This window comes from Acipenser ruthenus, chromosome 25 (assembly GCF_902713425.1).
Source record: "Acipenser ruthenus chromosome 25, fAciRut3.2 maternal haplotype, whole genome shotgun sequence".
Classification (NCBI taxonomy): Eukaryota; Metazoa; Chordata; class Actinopteri; order Acipenseriformes; family Acipenseridae; genus Acipenser; species Acipenser ruthenus.
In genome coordinates, this window is record NC_081213.1 from 16,511,018 (window position 1) to 16,531,617 (window position 20,600).

The window sequence follows — 20,600 nt, forward strand, 5'->3', positions numbered from 1 at the left end:
CTGTGTTGTCCTCCGGCACTATAGGTCTGGTAGCATTGCTGTGGATCTGCAGTGCGAAAAATGACGGCTTGGAAGGAGCACGTTTCGGAGGACGCGTGTTTCAGCCTCCGTTACCTGAGTCGGCGGGGGGGTTGCGAGCGGTGAGCCGGGGATACAGATAATAATTGGGCATGCTAAATTGGGGTGAAAACCGGGGTAAAAAAAAACAAAACAAAAAAAAAAAAAAAAAAAAAAAAAAAAAAAGAATGGATATGGTTACATGAGCATTGAAACATTGCAGGCTAGATTATGAAAGCTACAATTACAATTATGAAATTTGAAAAAAAAAAAAAAAATGTTAAGGTTTTTCGGATGATTTTGTGACACTTAGTTTTCCTATCCGGAAAATATGTGGCAATGACAATTTTGATCAAAATCTTTGAGGATCTAGCCCTTCACCACTGAATATGGGTTGAATGAAATACTTGCAATGTGAGCAGTAGAGAGAAAAGACAGAAATACAAAAAGAATCTCATAAAATCTCATAAAATCATGAATATCTGTTAATAAAATAAGGCTTTTAAAAGAGGCTGTGAATATCTTCCACTAATTAGGCATATGTGCCTGTATTTGTGAAGGAACAAGAAATAAATATATAATATACCATATCATACTTGAAATCACAAACAATAGTAATATAACCATGTAACAAAATCACTTGAATCGGCAACCAGACCCTTTTAGACAAGTGTAAAGCTGTAGATAAATACAGTGCACTGCTCCAAAGAGCTGAAAGTGTTGGTTGTTTTTCATAATCCACTTAGGAACCAAGGTTAGGGGTGTCTTAGAACCTAAACAACCACAATATCGCTACAGTCACTCTTTTTATACAGTATATATACTTGCCATGACTTATTCTACACGTGTTTTAAAACAAGTTACAAATAAAATAAAATACTATGTAATAAAAATAGAAGTATCTGAATCTATACATTCACTATCCTATACAAATCAACCTCGATAAACAAGACTTTAATTCAAATGTAAACCTTGTTATTTATACAGAACTATATCAACACAGCATGACAATGCCACATTAGTATTTTCAAATTTCTATTTGAAAAAGCCCTTTGGGGCTCAACAGATTGTCTGTCTAGACAAACCCACAATAAACATCTAAATGATTTATTATAATTTGTAGGATGGAATATGGTAAACCCTTCTCCATAACTGAAATAAGTGATAGTTACCCTGTTTTGGATTTTGACAGCATTATACATACTGTATTAAAAAAGGTGCACTTACCAGAGAATAATGTTTCTATTATAGTAGGCACACATTTAACACATACTGTACACGTATTTCTCTGTAGTGGTGGCACTGTATTAATAAATTGTCAACTCAAGTTCAACTCTGACGCGGTATTGGAGCAGTGAGGCTTTTATTTAAAACTTGATACAGTAATCCATCGTGTATCTGCCCGTCACATACCTGCCCCAACCATTTATCCGCCATGATCAACATCTTCAGCAACGTTAGTTTATTATTGAACAGAAAAGATTAGTTCAGAGATTGTCGATCCTAACAAAGTTTTCGTACACTGTGTTGCATGTGCTCCGTGCGCTGCCATTGCTGGTAGTGTCACGTGAGCTGTTCAGTGTGTTGTTATGTAAATAAATCCTGTTCGCCTGCAGGGCATATCAACTTCAAGTCTCGATCGCCTGCCTGTCGCTCAGCAGCCAATGCACGCACCCACATGCCAGACGGCTACTCCGTCATAAGCATTAATACCCTGTATCTTTCTAAACAAGGGATTTAAAAGCTGACTCTCAAAACAATAATTGTGTGACTATAGTAATTGTTACAGCTATGTATAATGGTATTTAAAACAGGATTCATTCATCCGACTACATATCCGCCCTTACTCTGGTCCCACCGCAGTCAGATACGCGACGGATTACTGTACATACCATTTCCAGTAGACTGCACCAGAGAGCTTTTGTGGATCTGGTGTCACTGCTGTATTAGGCTAGTGCGTTCAAACGAGAAATGTTCAGTTGACTGCACAAGTGCTGCTTTAATACCGCATCAATTATGCTTTGATTCAGAGCCGTCAGTTTGCTTTGAGAAATTTAACAGAGAACCATTTTGAAGAGACCCTGCTTCCTTTGCCTGCTACACAAGAAACAGAAGTGGACTGTGATCCTTTTTATTCCAGTTTTGAAAGGAATATATTATAGTAAACATGGATTTTTATTTTAAAACATGCTATCTCGTACTGAACTTGGTTCAAGAAATTGCTTTTTGCAAGCAATGCTTTTAGTTAGTGTTGCACTTGCTTTCTCACCCGGAAGGTGAAATTCTCCCCACCCCTTCAGTGATTCTTTTCCGGTTAGTAACCAACCAGCCACTTCCCCTGTTGACTGACATGCTTTCAGCCAGTACTATGTTTTGACCCTTAAGACCCTGCCCATGTGAAAGGACTCAGGAAGTGAAGTGAACCAGATATCCTGAAAATAAGGCAGATTAACCGAGCACTCTCTTTGACCTAAAGTAGTATCAGATATCATGTTTTAAAATCAAAACACTTTTGTTTCTTTCATAACTGTGCAACATCTGTGGGGCCCCATTCACAATGTGTTAAGAACTTTTTTTTTAAAAGACCATTTTGATTAATCAAACCAATTCGCTGTCCACAAAACTGTTTACCATTGTTTTTAGAACTGTTTTAAACTTTACACTGTCATCTGAAAATGCAAACCTCTCCCCAGGTTTGTTCATGAATTAATGCCCACGTTTAAGAGTAATAATATCAAACTATTCTTACTACTCTACTCTCTACTTAACACCAGCATCTCATTGAGTGCAAGATATAATAGGCAACTGTGAAAAGCTGAATAGATACTTGATGGCAAGGTACCTCTGTGTGTTTATTTGAATCTGAACGGTTGTTAATGATGTCATTTAATGTTATATCTCATAATCCCATTCTATCTGTAATAAACAAGCCTTGTGTTGCATTCAGCAGCTATGAGTCTAACCGTCTGAAAAGCCTTCATAAAGAGTGCTGTGTTCTTTTCTATTGGATCCACTTTACATCATCGTGTATACCTATTTATCCATGTGTTTCTTTTGTTCTTGTACAGTATGCTGTATACTTTAGGGGGATTTTGCATTTGTAATAAAATGTTATCTGATCTCTCTTACATTTTCATCTCTTTACAGCCTTGGCAGTTTTGAAAGACTGGAGGATTTTGTTCTAATTAAAGGTCCCATTGAATAATTAATGCTGTGTTTTCCTTATGTCAAATTCTAGGTTGTGAAAGAACCACTCTTCAGGGGAACCACAGGGTATGAAATGGGTTACCTAGTCATGTTTAAGACCCAACCTGACACAGCTGTGGGATCAATCAGCTACTGGGAAACGGATGAGCACTGGTGGGCTGAATGGCCTCCTCTCGTTCGTAATTTTTTTTGTATTGTATGTTCTTTAAATATAGGTCACTTAATAAATAAGCATTTAAATTCACAACCCTTTGTTCTGGCAACTCCTTATTTCTACCATCAAGTCCATCAAATAGACCAGGTTTGGTTGTTCATTTCTTCCGTCTTTTTGACACCCATGTGTAACTAATGGAGTCCCTTATGCTAAACCCTGTAATTTATGCAAAAAAAAAATGTTTTCATCTTTTTGCACTTTTCATTTCTGTACCTAAACCCCAGACCCATCTCAGCTTGGTGTCAGTCCCTCAGCGGTGCTGGTGAAAGCCAGTCCTGTGTTGGTGTCAGTCCCTCAGCGGTGCTGGTTAAAGCCAGTCCTGTGTTGGTGTCAGTCCCTCAGCGGTGCTGGTTAAAGCCAGTCCTGTGTTGGTGTCAGTCCCTCAGCGGTGCTGGTGAAAGCCAGTCCTGTGTTGGTGTCAGTCCCTCAGCGGTGCTGGTGAAAGCCAGTCCTGTGTTGGTCTCAGTCCCTCAGCGGTGCTGGTGAAATCCAGTCCTGTGTTGGTGTCAGTCCCTCAGCGGTGCTGGTGAAAGCCAGTCCTGTGTTGGTCTCAGTCCCTCAGCGGTGCTGGTGAAATCCAGTCCCATGCTCTGCTGTACACCGAGTTCCATGCCGAGCGCTGTCAGTTTTTTGGTAATACTCTGCTGCTTCACGCCTCCCACTCTGTCTCAGACGCTCTCTTGCACACACAGCGCCTCCACGGCATCGCTGGGGCCCTGCGCCACCCCCCCGATGAGGAAAAGCAGTCGCTCAGTCTGCAGGCCAGCGCAGGAGCTGCGAGGGCTGGGCATGGGGGCCACGTACTCCCACCTCCTCTTCACTGGGTTATAACTCTCCACTGACGCCAGGGGCGAGGGCTGGTTCCCTGCACAGAGACATAGAAACAAACTATAAGAAACATAGTAAACTTGTAGGGTAAAGCATGCATTTACCCCACCCTGTCTGCAGGCCAAATGTGTCTGTGTGGTTCCATTAAAATGTGCATTAACTGACTGTTGAAAAACAAATTTCTTGCTTGGAAATGTAAACTTATAAATCAATATGTTGTAGTCAGTGAGCTATTAAGCCTATTGCCTACATCTACTGTAAATATATCATTTAAGTTATGTACAGCAATCCTGATCCGTTTTCACCTTAGACTACTCACTTTGTTTGATTCAGTTCGGTGAAGCTTACTGTTTATGTCAATGTTTTATATTTTGTGACTATTTTTACACAAGTGCAGTGGTATAATAGTGGTCTATCTTCAACAGAAAAGGGGCACCAGTGGAAATATTGTTAGTGCAAATATGAGGTAAGACCTTATTTTAAAACTCTGGTTAGTGCTCCTGTAAGGGGTTTTATTGACTACTGAAACACCTCATTAGCAGTACATAATTAGAATTTTTATTACAGAGCTGATAAACCACATCATTCAGATTAATCCTGAAATTGATTTGCTAAAGAACCTGTGCTTCTCACACGACTTTAATTCAATTACAACAAAAGGTTAAATGTTAAATGAATGCTCAAATTAAAAACCAAAAATTGATTAATCACTTTGATCTTGGTTGATCTAATTTATTTTCTGGTCGTGGGATATGAAATACTATTTGGAGTCATCCCCCCCCCCCCCCCCCCCACCCCACCACCATTCCTTCAGAATATGCCGACAAACAAAACAAGGAGCTGGTAATTATATTTGCACTGATTGACGCCAATTTGGGAATCCAACCACCAGCTTAATTCACATAAGATTGGAGTGTGGAGTGAGCTGGAGATATCAGCAGCACATTTTTTTTTATGGAGCAACATAATTATTGAGGAAAAGATTTCATTGGGATTCATGAGTATTAATTTCTCGCCCTCAGCCTACACAATGTTCCTTTAATCATCAAAGCTTATTTTTTCTGTGCCTGACAAAAGCCCTCCCTGGTTTTATTATCTGCCTGGAAACATTCATGTAGTTGATTGGTGTCATGCTCATTTTCTCCACAAAAACAAGTATGCCATTGATAAACCCCTCCGCCACGGCATTTCAGAATGAGCTGGAAGAAACATCTAACAGTAAATTACCATTACCTGCATCCACTGGATCATGTGAAAACGTAAGGTTGACATACAGACAGATAGACAGATCCCCAGATGCTAATTCTCTCAATAACTGCAGTGTGGAGTAGTGGTTAGGGCTCTGGACTCGTAACCAGAGGGTTGTTGGTTCAATCCCAGGTGAGGGACACTGCTGCTGTACTCTTGAGCAAGGTACTTTACCTAGATTGCTCCAGTAAAAATCCAACTGTATAAATGGGTAATTGTATGTAAAAATAATGTGATATCTTGTAGCAATTGTAAGTCGCCCTGGATAAGGGCGTCTGCTAAGAAATAAAAAAAAAAAAAAAATAATAATAATAATAACTAAGCTACAAAATGTCCTTTTCAGGTTCTGTCTTAATTGCTGATTTCTAGATGTAAACATGCACGTTACAGATACAGTTAGGCAGCAGTCATTTCTTCCCCCTCTGAACTGACCTTATAAAAGTCTACCATAGTAAAAGCATATTGTAATTGCAAGGTTTCAGGCAGGAAATCTACTGTACAAGTGCCTGCTACATTCATTGGTTAATCTACAAGCCTACTGCCAGCAAGTTCTAATTAACCTATAAGGTATATATATATATATGTACATATACACATTATATATATATATATATATATATACACACACACACACACACCTATTTCGCAGACTCAGTCTTGCTCACTCCCACCTCACTCCTCTGCCTCATCATTTTTGTTCACCGGGATGAACACGTCGTATAGATTTATTATTTTATTGTTTGTTTTTTAGCAGGCAGCACCGGGATGCTCTGAAGGATGAGGCTGTGCTCCAACTATTTTTTATATACCCATTGTTTGTGTTCAGTGTTTTTGGAAATCTGTAAGATTTTGTGTTATAATAAAAGGTGGTTATTTAACGCAAGATTGTCCTGGACATAGCATAGTATATCCATGGGATGAATTGAAAAATCACGGTGGTACACTTTTATAAGGGTATGACAATGGTGAGTTAATAAATGGAAAACTTCTTAAGAAAATCACTACTTTATAGGGGACAGAAATTATACCGAGTGGTAATTTTTCTACCTAACTTCAGAAATTCAGCTCCCAAAATGAATTGCTTGTTAAGGGAATCAGCCAGAGTTCCAAGCTGTGCTGGTATGGTGACATGTTTGCACAGGTTGGAACACTTGTTAGCCAATGAGATTTCAAAAATAATAATTCCATATTTACCCATGAGCTTATTATCCTTATTGATATTATGTTACCCCTTTTATGGTGCATAGAATAGTTGGGTCCTTCAATTCTTACATTCATTCAGAATATGTAAATGTGTTTCTAAAACAAAATGGATTTTCAAACCGTAGCTGTTCCTCATTTAATTAAATCAACCCTCTGAATATACCACAAGATTTGTTTGCATGCCTTTCTTCCCTTTGTTTCAACCCCATGACGAAATACAATGGTGGTGCCTTTCTTTCTGCCAAACCTCAGACCTATTTTCTAACACTGTAAATCCACTAAACTCATAAACGGGAAAAGAGAGAAGGATGGGAGCTAGGTACTGGAATTCGGCAAGGCTTAAATTCTCACAACTCAACCCAGTCTCATCACAAACTCCCAGCCTGTTACAGGTTCCCTCTACTGTAACTATTACATTTGGCTGCTTCTCAAAATCATGTGGAATACACATAGAGTAGTAGCATCCCTCATTTATTTAATAGCCCACCTAGCTATAAGATGAATGGCTTCTTTCTGTGATGCATTATACTGTTTATCTCAGCTTCACACCAACACAGGTTTCCCAGTCAGCAGATGGTATCCAGAACTGTCCCTTTTTAAACACCAGGCTCTGATAGATTAATGGGAGTAGTGACAGGGAATGCACAATGAAAACACACTCTTTTGTCAAACACACCAGCACAGCAGTTTTATCTTTCACACAGAACGTTATGCAGCTCACATAAAGCATGCAGAAAGTAAATGCGTACAATAAAAGTACTCTAAGCTAGTAAAATGATTCCACAAATCTTAAGGCGTGACCCATTCCTTTGGTCGATCATCCTTCCTTCTCCCCATCCGCTGCCCTGCAGAAAGCCTCATTCAATCTCATAGCAATGGTAGCCCATCTCCTGCCACCTCTAATAACTTTGCTAAATCATTTAAAAGCTTTAGCACTGGCAGCCTATGTCCTGCCTGTCACAACTAAAGTGTAACTTCCTCCAAAGAACAAGGCTTAGGCCAATAAAGCCATTGCCTCTTAATTTATCATGCGCATATACAGTATTACCAAATAAAGCATTGACATCTATGTGGTCAGTGTTTTGTTCGGAATTTATAGTGCATACTTCTGGAAACAAGCAAACAGTCCCTATATAGTCGGGACAGTCCCGATTTCCTAGCAAATGTCCCGCGTCCCGATGCATAGGAAGAAGATACAGATATTAATCCTTGGAAATTCTTCACAGGTCAAGGGCGTTCGCTCTCGTGCCCGCACCATTTTTAATTCTCTCTCTTTAGCGGCTGTTGACTGCTGTGCATTGCATTGCTCGTCAGGGGTTGTGTTCACATGATCTGATCTCAGTTTACTGACATATGTCAAATCCAGTCATATTGGAGAAGCTTATTGTTTCCTTACTGCTGCAGCAATATGATTTTTTAATGTGTATGATTTAGAGTAAAATGTGGGAGCCAATGGAACGTGAAGGACTGGAGTAAGCTACATATCCCCACCAACCCACCCCCCCACCACCGCACTGGTGTCCCGCTGAACAGTTTCCAGTTGTTGGCAAGTGCTTCTGTTCAGAAAGCATACCGTTCAGCTGATAGTCTACTTCGCGTATACGAACACTACAGGTTAGATAAAAATTGTATTATAAACTTTTTGGAGAATGTACAAAAAAAACAAACACATTGAAATTTACACCTTCATAGGGTCAAACTGAATCTTTTAGACTGACTTAAGATTTAGAATGTCAAGATAGCCTGTTGAACCAATAGAATCAATAAAGCACACTGGCATTTCGTTTTTAAGGAAGCCACTGACCATCTCATCTTGAACCTTTTTTTTGACTCTACTACAGGCCACAAACGATGTCTGGCCTGTGCTATAAAAGCAGATAAAACTAGGAGACATACAAAACACATTGGGTAGACTGCCACAGGGTAGACTGACCTGAAGAAGGTCAAGACAACAAGCAATGTGGAGTAGTGGTTAGGGCTCTGGACTCTTGACCGGAGGGTCGTGGGTTCAATCCCTGGTAGGGGACACTGCTGCTGTACCCTTGAGCAAGGTACTTTACCTAGATTGCTCCAGTAAAAACCCAACTGTATAAATGGGTAATTGTATGTAAAAAATAATGTGATATCTTGTAACAATTGTAAGTCGCCCTGGATAAGGGCGTCTGCTAAGAAATTAATAATAATAATAATAATAATAATAATAATAATGTCTGCTGAGCATAAACATACCTCTGGTGCTCAGCTTTGTCAATCCAGATCACCCACTACTTTTACTAACTTGTCCTGGTTTCCATGGAGACTCAACTAGGTCTGCAGTTAACAGCATACATAACAGAAGAAAGGTGTCTCCCTTTTCAAGTCTGTCTTTACTCCATTTCTAACTGTATCCTCCAGTCCTGGTGTCAGTGACATGCTTGATACGGTGACTAAGATTAACACTGTTTACTTATTTGAGTGTTTAAAGACTTCAATCAAGCCTCCCTGAATCTTCCTTTGTTCTTGGCTAAATAGGTTTAGTTCCCTCAGCCTGTACTCATATCCCTGGGATCAGTCTAGCACTCTTCACAGAGAAAAATACAATTACTGGCTGAGTTAGTTCTCTGTAGCTGACAGAAAAAAAGCAATGCTTTGAACATTGTTATTTTTGTTTTTTAGTGCCATATTAGGATAAGCACTAATATGGGAATAAGATTAAAACAGGGATTTGGACAGCAGCTGGGAATAGGACAGGGTAAATGTAGGATGAGTACAGCACAGCCTCTATTAAAGATGCCCAAGGTAAAACCATGGCAAAGTGTAATAAAGCTGTCAAGCACAGATAAACATTGTAAAGTCCACAGAGCAGTATGGTAAAGCATCTTAAAACATGGAAAACTATGGTAAATGCATAGTATTAACATGGGAAAACTGCAAAATTACTGTGCAAATTTACTATGGTAAACATTTATAAGGAGTGGTGTTAATTGCTGTGCCCATTACAATTATTACTCTGTAATTTCAATCTCTGTGCCGTTTAATAGATCTGTATTATAATGTTCTTTTATTTCAAATTTTGGAAATGTAGTTAGTTCAATATCGAATGAGAGAAATGGTCATGTGTAAGGGGCAGTGTTGTAGGATTCACTGACATGACGGATTTTGGCTCCTATGGGTGAGACGAGATGAGGTTAAAAGCTCTATAACCACGAAAGCAGACGGGCCCAGCTCTTTTGCATAGTGGTTAAGATGCTCACTTACAGTGTGTATGCCAACCTCTGCCCTGTTACATCTGTACTAGGCATGAGAAATACACTAATACATCCATGTGCACACACTTGATAAGGGACTGTAGACTGCTCCACCAGGCTTAACTAGGGCTATGTTTAATTCAGATACACCAAGTTCCTAAAATAAATAATAACAAAATAATTCCATTAATTTTACCCATTTTGCACTTCGATAATTAGGCCTCAGATGTGCAGTCTTTAAAAGAAACACATGTTACAGATCTCTGGTACTACACAAAGTTCTCAGTTTTCTTGCCATGCCATCCAGGAAGTCTGTTACTGCTTTACTTTTTTGGTCATTTCATCCCAGCAGTATCTTCTCGGACAAAGTATGTTATGTCTAAAGGCATGAAAGCCTGTCTGGTTGTTTAATGACAGGAAAGAAGGAGGGTGGGGACAATTTCACCTCCCAGGAAGTACAGACAGTCTAAAAGCATGGCTTACAAACAGAAATCGTTTTTTTACCTAGTGTAGTACCAAATATCATGTTGTAAAATGAACGTACTGTACATTCAAAACTGTACATTTAAGACCTATATAATGAAAAGAGATGCATGTCAGAGATGTTGTCAGCTGCTACTTTACTATGTTCAATTCCCCACTCCAGCAAGGGGAGTAGGCCTATTTTAAATATAAATAATTTAGGTTTAATACAAATATATACATTTGTGTATAAATATCTTCCAATAAGCAGATAAAAAATAAACAGAAGAACAATGAACCAAGAAATTAGAAAAAGAGTAACCAGCGGAGAGCTCCCTGCGTACTTCTCAACGGAGCTCGACTGATAAAGCACTGAGGAGCTGAGATCTGGTTCAGTCATTCGGAACACAGCTAAAGCATTTGATTAAGATTTAGGAAAGTGTAATGAATTACATCTCACACATCATTTTATTTTTCACAGCTGACCCGGTGAGCAGTCTGCATGGACTTCAAAACAGGTTTGTGTAATGTTTTGTTTTTATTGTTTTTATCACCATCATATTTCATTTGAGCTTTACTCCCCACAGCATATTGCCTGGGAAATGAAGTTGCTGCTCAGAAGAGGGTGCCTTGATAGACAACAACAAACTCAATCACTGTGAAAAGGAGGTCTTTACCCAGCAGTGCCCAGACTATGAATAATAAGAGATATTTCATTCACTGGTAAAATTAAAGTCTCTACAGCACACAGGGGTTTGAACTGAATTGTGCAAATGTGAAGAACAGATAATGGATTGACCGGTGCACAGTTATGGTACACAAAGCTTTTACTCCTACATAGATTGATGCTGGCATAGCTTATCTTTAGGGTTGTGGATGTTAACATGAACAATTTTGTTGCACTGCGTTTTGAACAAGTATGTCAGTAACGTACATCCCCCGCCACAGATTAGAGTGATCAGTAAAGGGAAGCTGATGACCATGGTGTATATCAACAACATGTATAACACAGTTAAGAGTAAGAAATAGCAATGGCAATATTTTGTTTTAATTGGATAAGTGGTATTTAAGACCTAGATGTCGTTAGGTAAGCAAATGAGGTGTCAGTATAATGGTAAAATATTAAAATGACTGACTTACAGTACATGGAACAACTGCACTGTAAGTCTTAACATATATTGCCATTTCAAAGATCTCATATTTTCTATTATAAAAGACCAATCTGCACTGCTGCCCTTCCAACGCATTCCTGTATTCCACTTCAAGAGGTCAATTGAAGATTACATGGACTTTTAAAACATGCAAGTCATTGGAAAAGCACTGATTGGTTGCCGAGAACTTGTGGGAAAGAACTGAAGTCTAACTCTCTAGGTCTCCTCCTCAGTACCATAACAAACCGCTGCTTTTTCCATGACATCTGTGTTTTAAATTGAACAGCTCCATCGGATCAAACAGCAGAAAAGGGGGGGCGGGGGGGGGGCACTGTACTGTATGTGGAAAACCTGGAAGTGTAGTGATGAAATATCTAAGGAGGGACTGTAAATTTTGATTTGAAAAAATAATAGCATTAAAAAAAAAAAAATACGCCTTGATATGCACATCTTTTATACAGGCAAACGCAAGACCTATAAAATGTCAGTAGTTACTATGAGTTAATATAAAATGCACTGTTTTATTTTAATAGGGCAGCATGTAGCCATGGTTGCTCAGAGACACTCACCGAGGCCTCCTACAGCGATGACTCTCCCTCCCAGATACCCGGACACAAAGTCTGCTCGCTTCTCTCTCATGCGGGGTGTGCGTGTGGGCTTGTTCCAAATCCCTAAAAAGACACAGCACACAATTATTATTAAACAGAACAGAGACAAAGGCTTGGGTTAAAACTCCAGACAGTCACCTCGAAGGCCCTGGGTTTAAGGCACTACAAGTGAAATTAGTTTGGTGGTGGAAAGCCCTCATGCTGTCTACATTACACAAAGTTTAACTAGAACAAATACTGTAGGCACACTTAAAGCAATATCAATCAGACAGACCAACAGTTGGATGGGCATGGAGACTAAACTGCTCTCCCCCAATGAGGTTGGTTCTTTGGGAGCAATGCTGTGCTATCCCTGCTTTGTAAATAACGATGGAGGACTTTAGTCTAAGTCCAATCCAGCACCATATTACTTGAAGTAATACTCAAATGAGCTTCATAACAGATAACCATAAATATGAAAGATGTAATACGATTAATATTTGAACAGTTGAACATAAAAAGCCTTGTCACTGCATATGATAGTTTACATATTTATCTCGGTACCAAATCTCTTGATTTATATTAACAATGTCTATCTAACCCCTCACTACGCAGTTACTCTCCAGCCCTAGTTAAGCCTGGTGGAGCAGCCTACAGTCCCTTATCAAGTGTGTGCACATGGATGTATTAGTGTATTAGTGTATTTCTCATGCCTAGTACATTTGCAGGTGGCAGCAGTGTGAAGTAGTGGTTACGGCTCTGGACTCTTGACTGGAGGGTCGTGGGTTCAATCCCAGGTGGGGGACACTGCTGCTGTACCCTTGAGCAAGGAACTTTACCTAGATTGCTCCAGTAAAAACCCAACTGTATAAATGGGTAATTGTATGTAAAAATAATGTGATATCTTGTAACAATTGTAAGTCGCCCTGGATAAAGGTGTCTGCTAAGAAATAAATAAATAATAATAATAATAGAAAAGTGTTTCCCAATACCTTAGTACAAAATCTGACTTTAATCTCTTCCTCTAGTTTGTAAACTTTCTTATGTTCTTATCCCGGGTTTAAAAGGCATGTCGTATGCAGACAGGCTAAAAGAACTGAATCTATTCAGTCTTAAACAAAGAAGACTACGCGGCGATCTGATTCAAAATTCTAAAAGGTATAGACAATGTCAACCCAGGGGACTTCTTTGACCTGAAAAAAGAAACAAGGACCAGGGGTCACAAATGGAGATTAGATAAAGGGGCATTCAGAACAGAAAATAGGAGGCACTTTTTTACACAGAGAATTGTGAGGGTCTGGAACCAACTCCCCAGTAATGTTGTTGAAGCTGACACCCTGGGATCCTTCAAGAAGCTGCTTGATGAGATTCTGGGATCAATAAGCTACTAACAACCAAACGAGCAAGATGGGCTGAATGGTCTCCTCTCGTTTGTAAACTTTCTTATGTTCTTATGTTCTAGGTGATTCACAGAATTCCCCTTTTTTCTATTTAAATATGCTCCACACCTATACTATGTGGCATGAAATCGCTATTGAGACAGACGTAGTAGGTGCTTGAGATGAGGTGAATCATGAAGCGTTATTTTAATGTTGTTTCATTATTATACGCTGCATGTGAAGGGTGTATAGTATATAGTATAAGTATTTCACAGTTACATGTTTGCACATACCTGCACAACCATTTATCCAATTATCATGAAACTTGATATTAACACTATTTAGCATAAACTATTGAGAGTAGCATATTTTACAGATCTACAGCACATCTGTATGTCACACTTATATTCTTGCATTCAAATCTGGAGTTTTCATGGGAAATTCTTACTCTATACTCTTCTGTACTCTGGTGATGGTTCTAATTTAGAATTTACAGCCTGTGTGTTACTGACAGAATTGTCCGGAGGGCACACACATTGCAAATGAAATCTGCATTTTATAATAAGCCTATGATATCATGATTTTTTTTTTTGCACTGAACAAAATGAGAATTCCTAAATAGCTTTACCAAGTCTACTGAATATGTTCGATATGGGTCTGGCTATGTGATTTGTGAGCAACATACTTCGTTTGTTATATTTATTGGAGAATAAAAGCAGCTGACATGAGCACGTATCCCTGCATTTTGACTTGCTAGATTTTGGCAAATCAACCTTTAGATTGACATCTCGTATCAGAAGCTCTAAGCCAGTCTGAATGCCAGCTCCCCTGGCGAGAGCCAAAATGCTTGACTTTTTAGTGATGATTGCAAGGATTCTCCTGTCAGTGAAACTCTGCATTGCTTTTGCCAGGACTTGCATGTTAACTGTTAGAGGAGACTCGACAGTGCTATACTGACCCACTTTAAACCATGTGTACCCCTCAGAGACTGAACACCGCCTGCATGGTCATGATTACCAGTCATTTCCATCCCTATCAATGAAAACACTTTTATTGATAATAACTCGGCAGAGTATCTGTTTCTTTTGATAAATAGGCTCTCACATTTCCAGAGACCAGAAGTGCTTAATCACACAGTGCAAATTGTTTTCACACAGTACATAATTCATGAGGCCACTTTACGCTACTTGTAAAACAAATTTGTGTACTCGAATGACTAATTATGCGCTGTTAATAAAACATTTCTGGATGGAGTGTGCCACCAGAATGCTTCTGTAACAGAATCTTTCATTAAATGGGGTTTCTTTGTCAATATTTTACAGTTTAAACTATTCATACTTGGTAGCACCGGTAAGTATTTCTGAAGAGCCTCCTTTCCCATGCTAGATGAGGTGAGTGAGTTAAGTGATTTATAATAAATCACCATGATAGCAACATTTTATGCAGTTGCTTTGAGTTGCAGCTGTGCTGTATAGATGTACTGGACAAACGTGCTGTTAGTTAGTCAGGTTGAAGCAAGTATTTGTAAGGAACAGGATTGTTGGAGAATGCTTAGGTATATAGCCAAATGTGTAGAGTACAAATCCAAGGAGGTTATGATGAGGTTGTACAATACACTGGTGAGACCGCACTTGTGTCCAACGAGTACTGTCCAACTCTGGTCACCACAGCACCAATGGGAGCACCCTGGAGAGAGTCCAAAGTAGAGCAATCGGACTAACCCCAGGACTTAAAGGACGGAGCTATGAAGATAGGCTTGAAGAATGGAATCTACTAAGCCTAGCCATGGGGACAGAACTGAAGTCTTTAAAATCTTAAAAGGAGTTTACAAAGTTAACCTGATCCGATACTTTAAGCACAGTACAGAAATCATGACCAGAAGACACAGCTGGAAATTAAGTGGAGATAGACAGGACAGAGAAAAGGAGATGCTACTTCACACCGAGAGTGGTGAGGGTATGGAATGGGCTATGTAGTCATGTTGTTGAGTCAGAATCAATTGGATCCTTCAAGACCCAACTTGATAAAGCTCCGAGATCAATCAGCTACTAGGAACCAGACAGGCTTAGATGGGCCGAATGGCCTCCTCTCGTTCATAAATGTTCTTATCTGTATCTCAGGGTGCTTCTGTTTTTTCCCTCGTCTAAGGAATCAGAGGGAAGCGAATGCTCCATGAAGCTTGTAATGAATCTCAGCCCATTGAATAAAATGGAAAGGCTTCGGCTGGATACGAACTGCAAATCATATGGTTCAAAGACGAACGCCTTACCATTCAACTAAAGAGCAAGCTCTGTAGTCAAGAGGTCATTATGGGTCTTATGCCGATGTCAGTATTATCAGCTGCAAGGAGATTAATTACAAGCTGTAGAGGACATATTCACACACTGCTGTGTTGTTAGTACTCCTGAGGTCCATGAATGACTCTGATCCCAGCTCTGGACTGTTTACCTGAAACTCCACTCTGATCCAGATCATGGTCTCTGAGCCTGACTGAGAATGCAGCATATTATTAAGAGCATCCTTGTGTAACTCAGGATAGCTGCCTCACAAACAAGACACAAAGTGTCAGGTTCAATTCATACAACAAAGTAAAATACATTTCAAACCAGAACTGCTGCAAGAGCTTTTTACCCTCTGTTGCACCGCGTCGTGTACAAGTCTCTAAGCCATACATCATTCCAATCAGTACGCAAACTATTTGTTAACATTTATTGTATTTTGCCATGTATAAAAAAAACTGTTGTTCTGTACAATAAGACTGCTGGGACCAATCACACGATCAGCATGACTGCTGTACAAGGAATTAAACTCAGCCTATTCCAACCTCTGAACCTATAGGAAGCTACTTCTATATATAGTTGAAATTGTATCCAGAAGCCATTTTAGTTAGGGTCAACTTGGGTGTTTTGTGCAATACATTTTCTATGCTTGCAAATAAATGTTTTGTCTGCTGTTTGTGTTTGAGTTATTAATTTCATAAAAATATAACTACACATAAAAGGACATACCTACCTAAAAGAAGCCAAAAGTCAAATTTGTGATGCAGTTGCATCCAATATTTAGGTGATATAAAGAAGAAATACTACTAGTAGGCAATCAATTTATGCAAATAAGTGCTTGTTTTCAAAGAGAGTCCGATATTGTGTGTCTTATCGATGTGGATCACATGGCAAAGGTTTTTTTTTTTTTTTTTTTTTTTTTTTTTAATTAGCTCAATAATTGTTACATTGAAGTAGCCAGGTATATTTTATAGTAGTCTACTGTGTAATGGCATCCAAGATTAATCTTTTGAACGGTTTTCTAAAATGAAGTACAAATTGAGATTGTGAAACAAAACGGTACAAAATAGCTAACTCGGTATATGCTTTACACTTTTTTTTTTTTTTTTAAACAAAATTCATATATGAAAAGTCAATGGGTATAGAGCCAGATATCATAGCTAAAATCCCCTGCAAGACTCCAGCTCATTGACCCAGAAACACAAACCTCTAGCATCAGAGAGCAGACCTGCAAAGAGGGGAAAAGTGAGCCATTAATACGTTTATGTATTAGTTTTCATTCAGCCATCCTTTACCTTAAAAAAAATAATAATAATTGACCAAAACCGTTTACTGAAACAGCACTACTACTACAGTGATAAGAATCAACATAAGTGTAGTTATTTGTAAGCGAAGCTCTCTCTTTTTTGTAGCATTGGGAGTTTTGATAAATCAGGGCCAAACTGACTACTGTAGTCAGAGATATTAAAAAAAATAAAAATAAAATAAACCACACACACACACACATCTGGGGGTCCCCTATGCCTATGGCTCATGTGGTAAAGGCACTACTCTGAGTGAGCTTGCTGGTTTGAATTTTGGTCATGCCGAGTTGTCACTCTTTGCTGAGGGCCCAGTGCTGTGCTGGCCTTTGCGCTCCTGTGGGTTTGGGTGGAGAGATCGTCTGGAACAGTCCACCTCATTGCGCTTCAGGTGACCAGTCCAGCAAGTTCTACAAGTGGATAGAGATAGCCCCTTACAGACCCGCACTGTCATTTCTTTAAGAGGATTTAAACAAGCTTTTTCAGGGAGAAGAAACAAGCCTAATTCCTGCAGACAGGTTAAATCCCTTGACTTGCAAGGACTGAAACTGAACAAGCAGCCGGCAGTAATACAAGTCAGCACACTCCATTTCCCTAAGCCAGACAACACAGTCAAGTGCACATGGAATTCTTCTCACAATTAGCTGAGCTTATTGGCAAGGACAGAAGATAAAAAAACAATTTTTACGTAAAAACAACGAGCGAAACAGTTTCCTCTGGTTGAGGCTGGTGTTTATTACACATGATTTACAACTCAAGGGGCTAATACAGTTCACTTTATTTTGTCAAGTTTCATTAAGTCAGCATTAAAGGCTGAGAAAAACCTTTTTAGATACAGAAACACACAGGATGCTTGGTGATTTCTGAAACAAAATGAAAGTTGTGAGTAGGGTCTACATACTCCTGGGATTAGTCCAATTGCTCTACTTTGGACTCTCTCCAGGGCCACAATGTCCCTTTGGCGCTGTGGTGAGCACCGTATGTTAAAATGTGTGACATACTGGTGAACAGACAAATAGGTCCCTCCAGTATATCCAAATTATTATCCTCTCAATAACTTGTCCTAACCAGGTTCTGTCCCCATAGGATCTCCCTATGAGGTCTATTCAGTTGGGGTAGGCAGGGAACTCACTTTTAATCTTCAATCAAATCACGTAAAACATCAAGCATATTTTCGGCACTTTCAATACTAGGACAAATTGTTATTCGAATAACCAGTATGTCATTTGTCTTTCAATAAATAATGTCCAATGATCGGCAAGGAAGGAATTTATATCTTACCACAATCCAATACATCCCTGTTGTCCTCCTCCCTAGCCTCCACCTGCTTTTTGGCTTCATCTAACCAGGTGGGGGAAGATCTATCCTTCCCCACATGCCCCTGGCTTCTCTATGGTCAGCCTCTCCACTTACAGTATCTGCGAGCTAATTTATGGGCCGGGGTATCTCGAAAGGAGAGTCCAAAGGCCAAAGAATGTGGTGTCAAAATAGGTATAATGTAGTAGTGTTGTCTAGTCTAAACTTTAATAAATAATCTACCGCATGCGTTTCCTGACTGAATTACATTTCCAAATGTTTTCCTTTTTTAACTGCTATTTTTTCTCATCTCCTCAACAGGATACAGTCAGCCTCAGAACCGTGTGAAACAGAAACAGGATAAATCAATATATGCATGTCTAGGAACTTTGAATAAAACAGAAAGAACAGGAGACCAACACACGCTGCTCTGTAGATTGATAAGCACAAACCAGTATGATAATCATCTCAAGTCCACAGCTCAGAGAAGCGCAGTGCTTTGTAGCAGATTCAATAACCCAGTCATCAGATTACAGTAAGAAAGGAGCACAGCCAGCACCGGTACTGCATGTCATGACATTTCTGAGATGAGAAAAAATATTAACAGGGGACATTTGGCTAGAAGCAAGCAACACAAACCAGAAATACATTTTATAATGGATTTAACTTTTTCAGCGGCAAGCAACTGACAGCTTTTCCTCCCTTACTGTGCAGTATATCGATCAATTATGTTTCATCCATCAAACCCATCCATCAACTGCAGGAGTCCAGTGCAGTGCAATTTTCCACCCTGCAGTTCCCGGTATAGCCCCACTGAGGGTCCCCTGGTACTCAGGAGTCCCGTCTCATGGGTCATGGGTATCAAGAACCAAAACTCAAGCTCAATCACACCATTATCTACCTGCGGGCGTCCAGCAGGCCCCCGCAGCCTATACTGCTCCTATTCTTTCTGATCCCTTTCCAACCTTCCCTCCTTCCCTTGTGTCCACTGTGGGCATCCAGTTGGCCCCTGCAGGTCACCATTCCCTTTCCAGTCATGATGTTCTCCTTTCCACTGTTTTCACTCTTAGCTCTGCTGTTTCTCTGCCTCCTCCTGATAACGCTCTTATCTTTAACCCAAGGCCTGCCTCTCTTCCTCTACGCCATCAAATACTCTCAGGTGCGGATATGAATTTATAGTCTCCTTGCTCATTAACTCCCCAGATAATGTTAGCAGCAGAATAGTTGATTGCGGAGAACTCTGTTACACGCAAGTGTTTCAGACCCTCGCACATTCAAAATGCTCACTATTTCTGAATTCACTCGCTTTTAGTCATTATAGAGACATAATTTGCAGGATATACCCAGACGGCACCATGAGCTAGATGATTACATATCAATTATACTTGACCTTTCTGTTAAGCTTTGGAGGCTCTACATTCTATGATTATCACAAAGTTTTTTCAGCAAAAGCCGCCGCCAGGTTGGAACCAGCGCCTGTATTGGGGCACTTTGGATTGCTAGTTGTTTTGCCATTTTTTTTTTTTTTTTTTTTTAATTTAGTTTTAAAATTAGTTTTTATTATTTTCTCCCCAATTTGAAATGTCCAATTATTTTTTAGGCTCAGCTCACTGCGCTGACTCGGGAGGGGCGAAGATGAACACACGCTGTCCTCCGAAGCGTGTGCCGTCAACCGCCCGCTTCTTTACACACTGCGAACTCACCGTGCAGCCGCCTCAGAGCGACAGCGTCGGAGGACAACGCAGCTCTGGGCAGCTTACAGGCAAGCCCGCAGGCGCCCGGCCAGACTACAGGGGTCGCTGGTGCGCGGTGAGCCGAGGACACCCTGGCCGACCTAACCCTCCCTCCCCCCGGGCGACGCTCGGCCAATTGAGCGCCGCCCCCTGGAAGCTCCCGTCCACGGTCAGCTGTGGAATAGCCTGGACTCGAACTCGCGACGTCCAGGCTATAGAGCGCATCCTGCACTCTAGCGAGTGCTTTTACTGGATGCGCCACTCGGGAGCCCCTGTTTTGCCATTTTTTAACCGGTTTACAAGTCCTTTCATGTTCCATATGTGGGTCTTCATCTCTCTCCATCATAGCATGCTCTCAGAGCGCTTCCTCTCTTTCTTCCCCTTCAGTCATTTCGCCAGCCAGAAGTACTGCCTCTCTGGCAGTTTCC

At 40.1% G+C, this 20,600-nt stretch overlaps 1 protein-coding gene across 1 annotated transcript in view; it reads right to left on the minus strand.

The window, feature by feature from the left end:
- Positions 1-576: 576 nt before the first annotated feature.
- The window catches only part of LOC117411874 (kelch domain-containing protein 8B-like), an 87,175-nt gene continuing 67,151 nt past the window's right edge, over positions 577-20,600 (minus strand). Inside the window, exons 5-6 of the mRNA XM_059000165.1 lie at positions 12,167-12,268; positions 577-4,343 (exon numbers count right to left, since the gene is read on the minus strand). Of these exons, the coding sequence (XP_058856148.1) occupies positions 4,147-4,343; positions 12,167-12,268 (299 nt within the window). The 3' untranslated portion in view covers positions 577-4,146. The remainder of the gene's footprint in view (positions 4,344-12,166; positions 12,269-20,600) is intronic.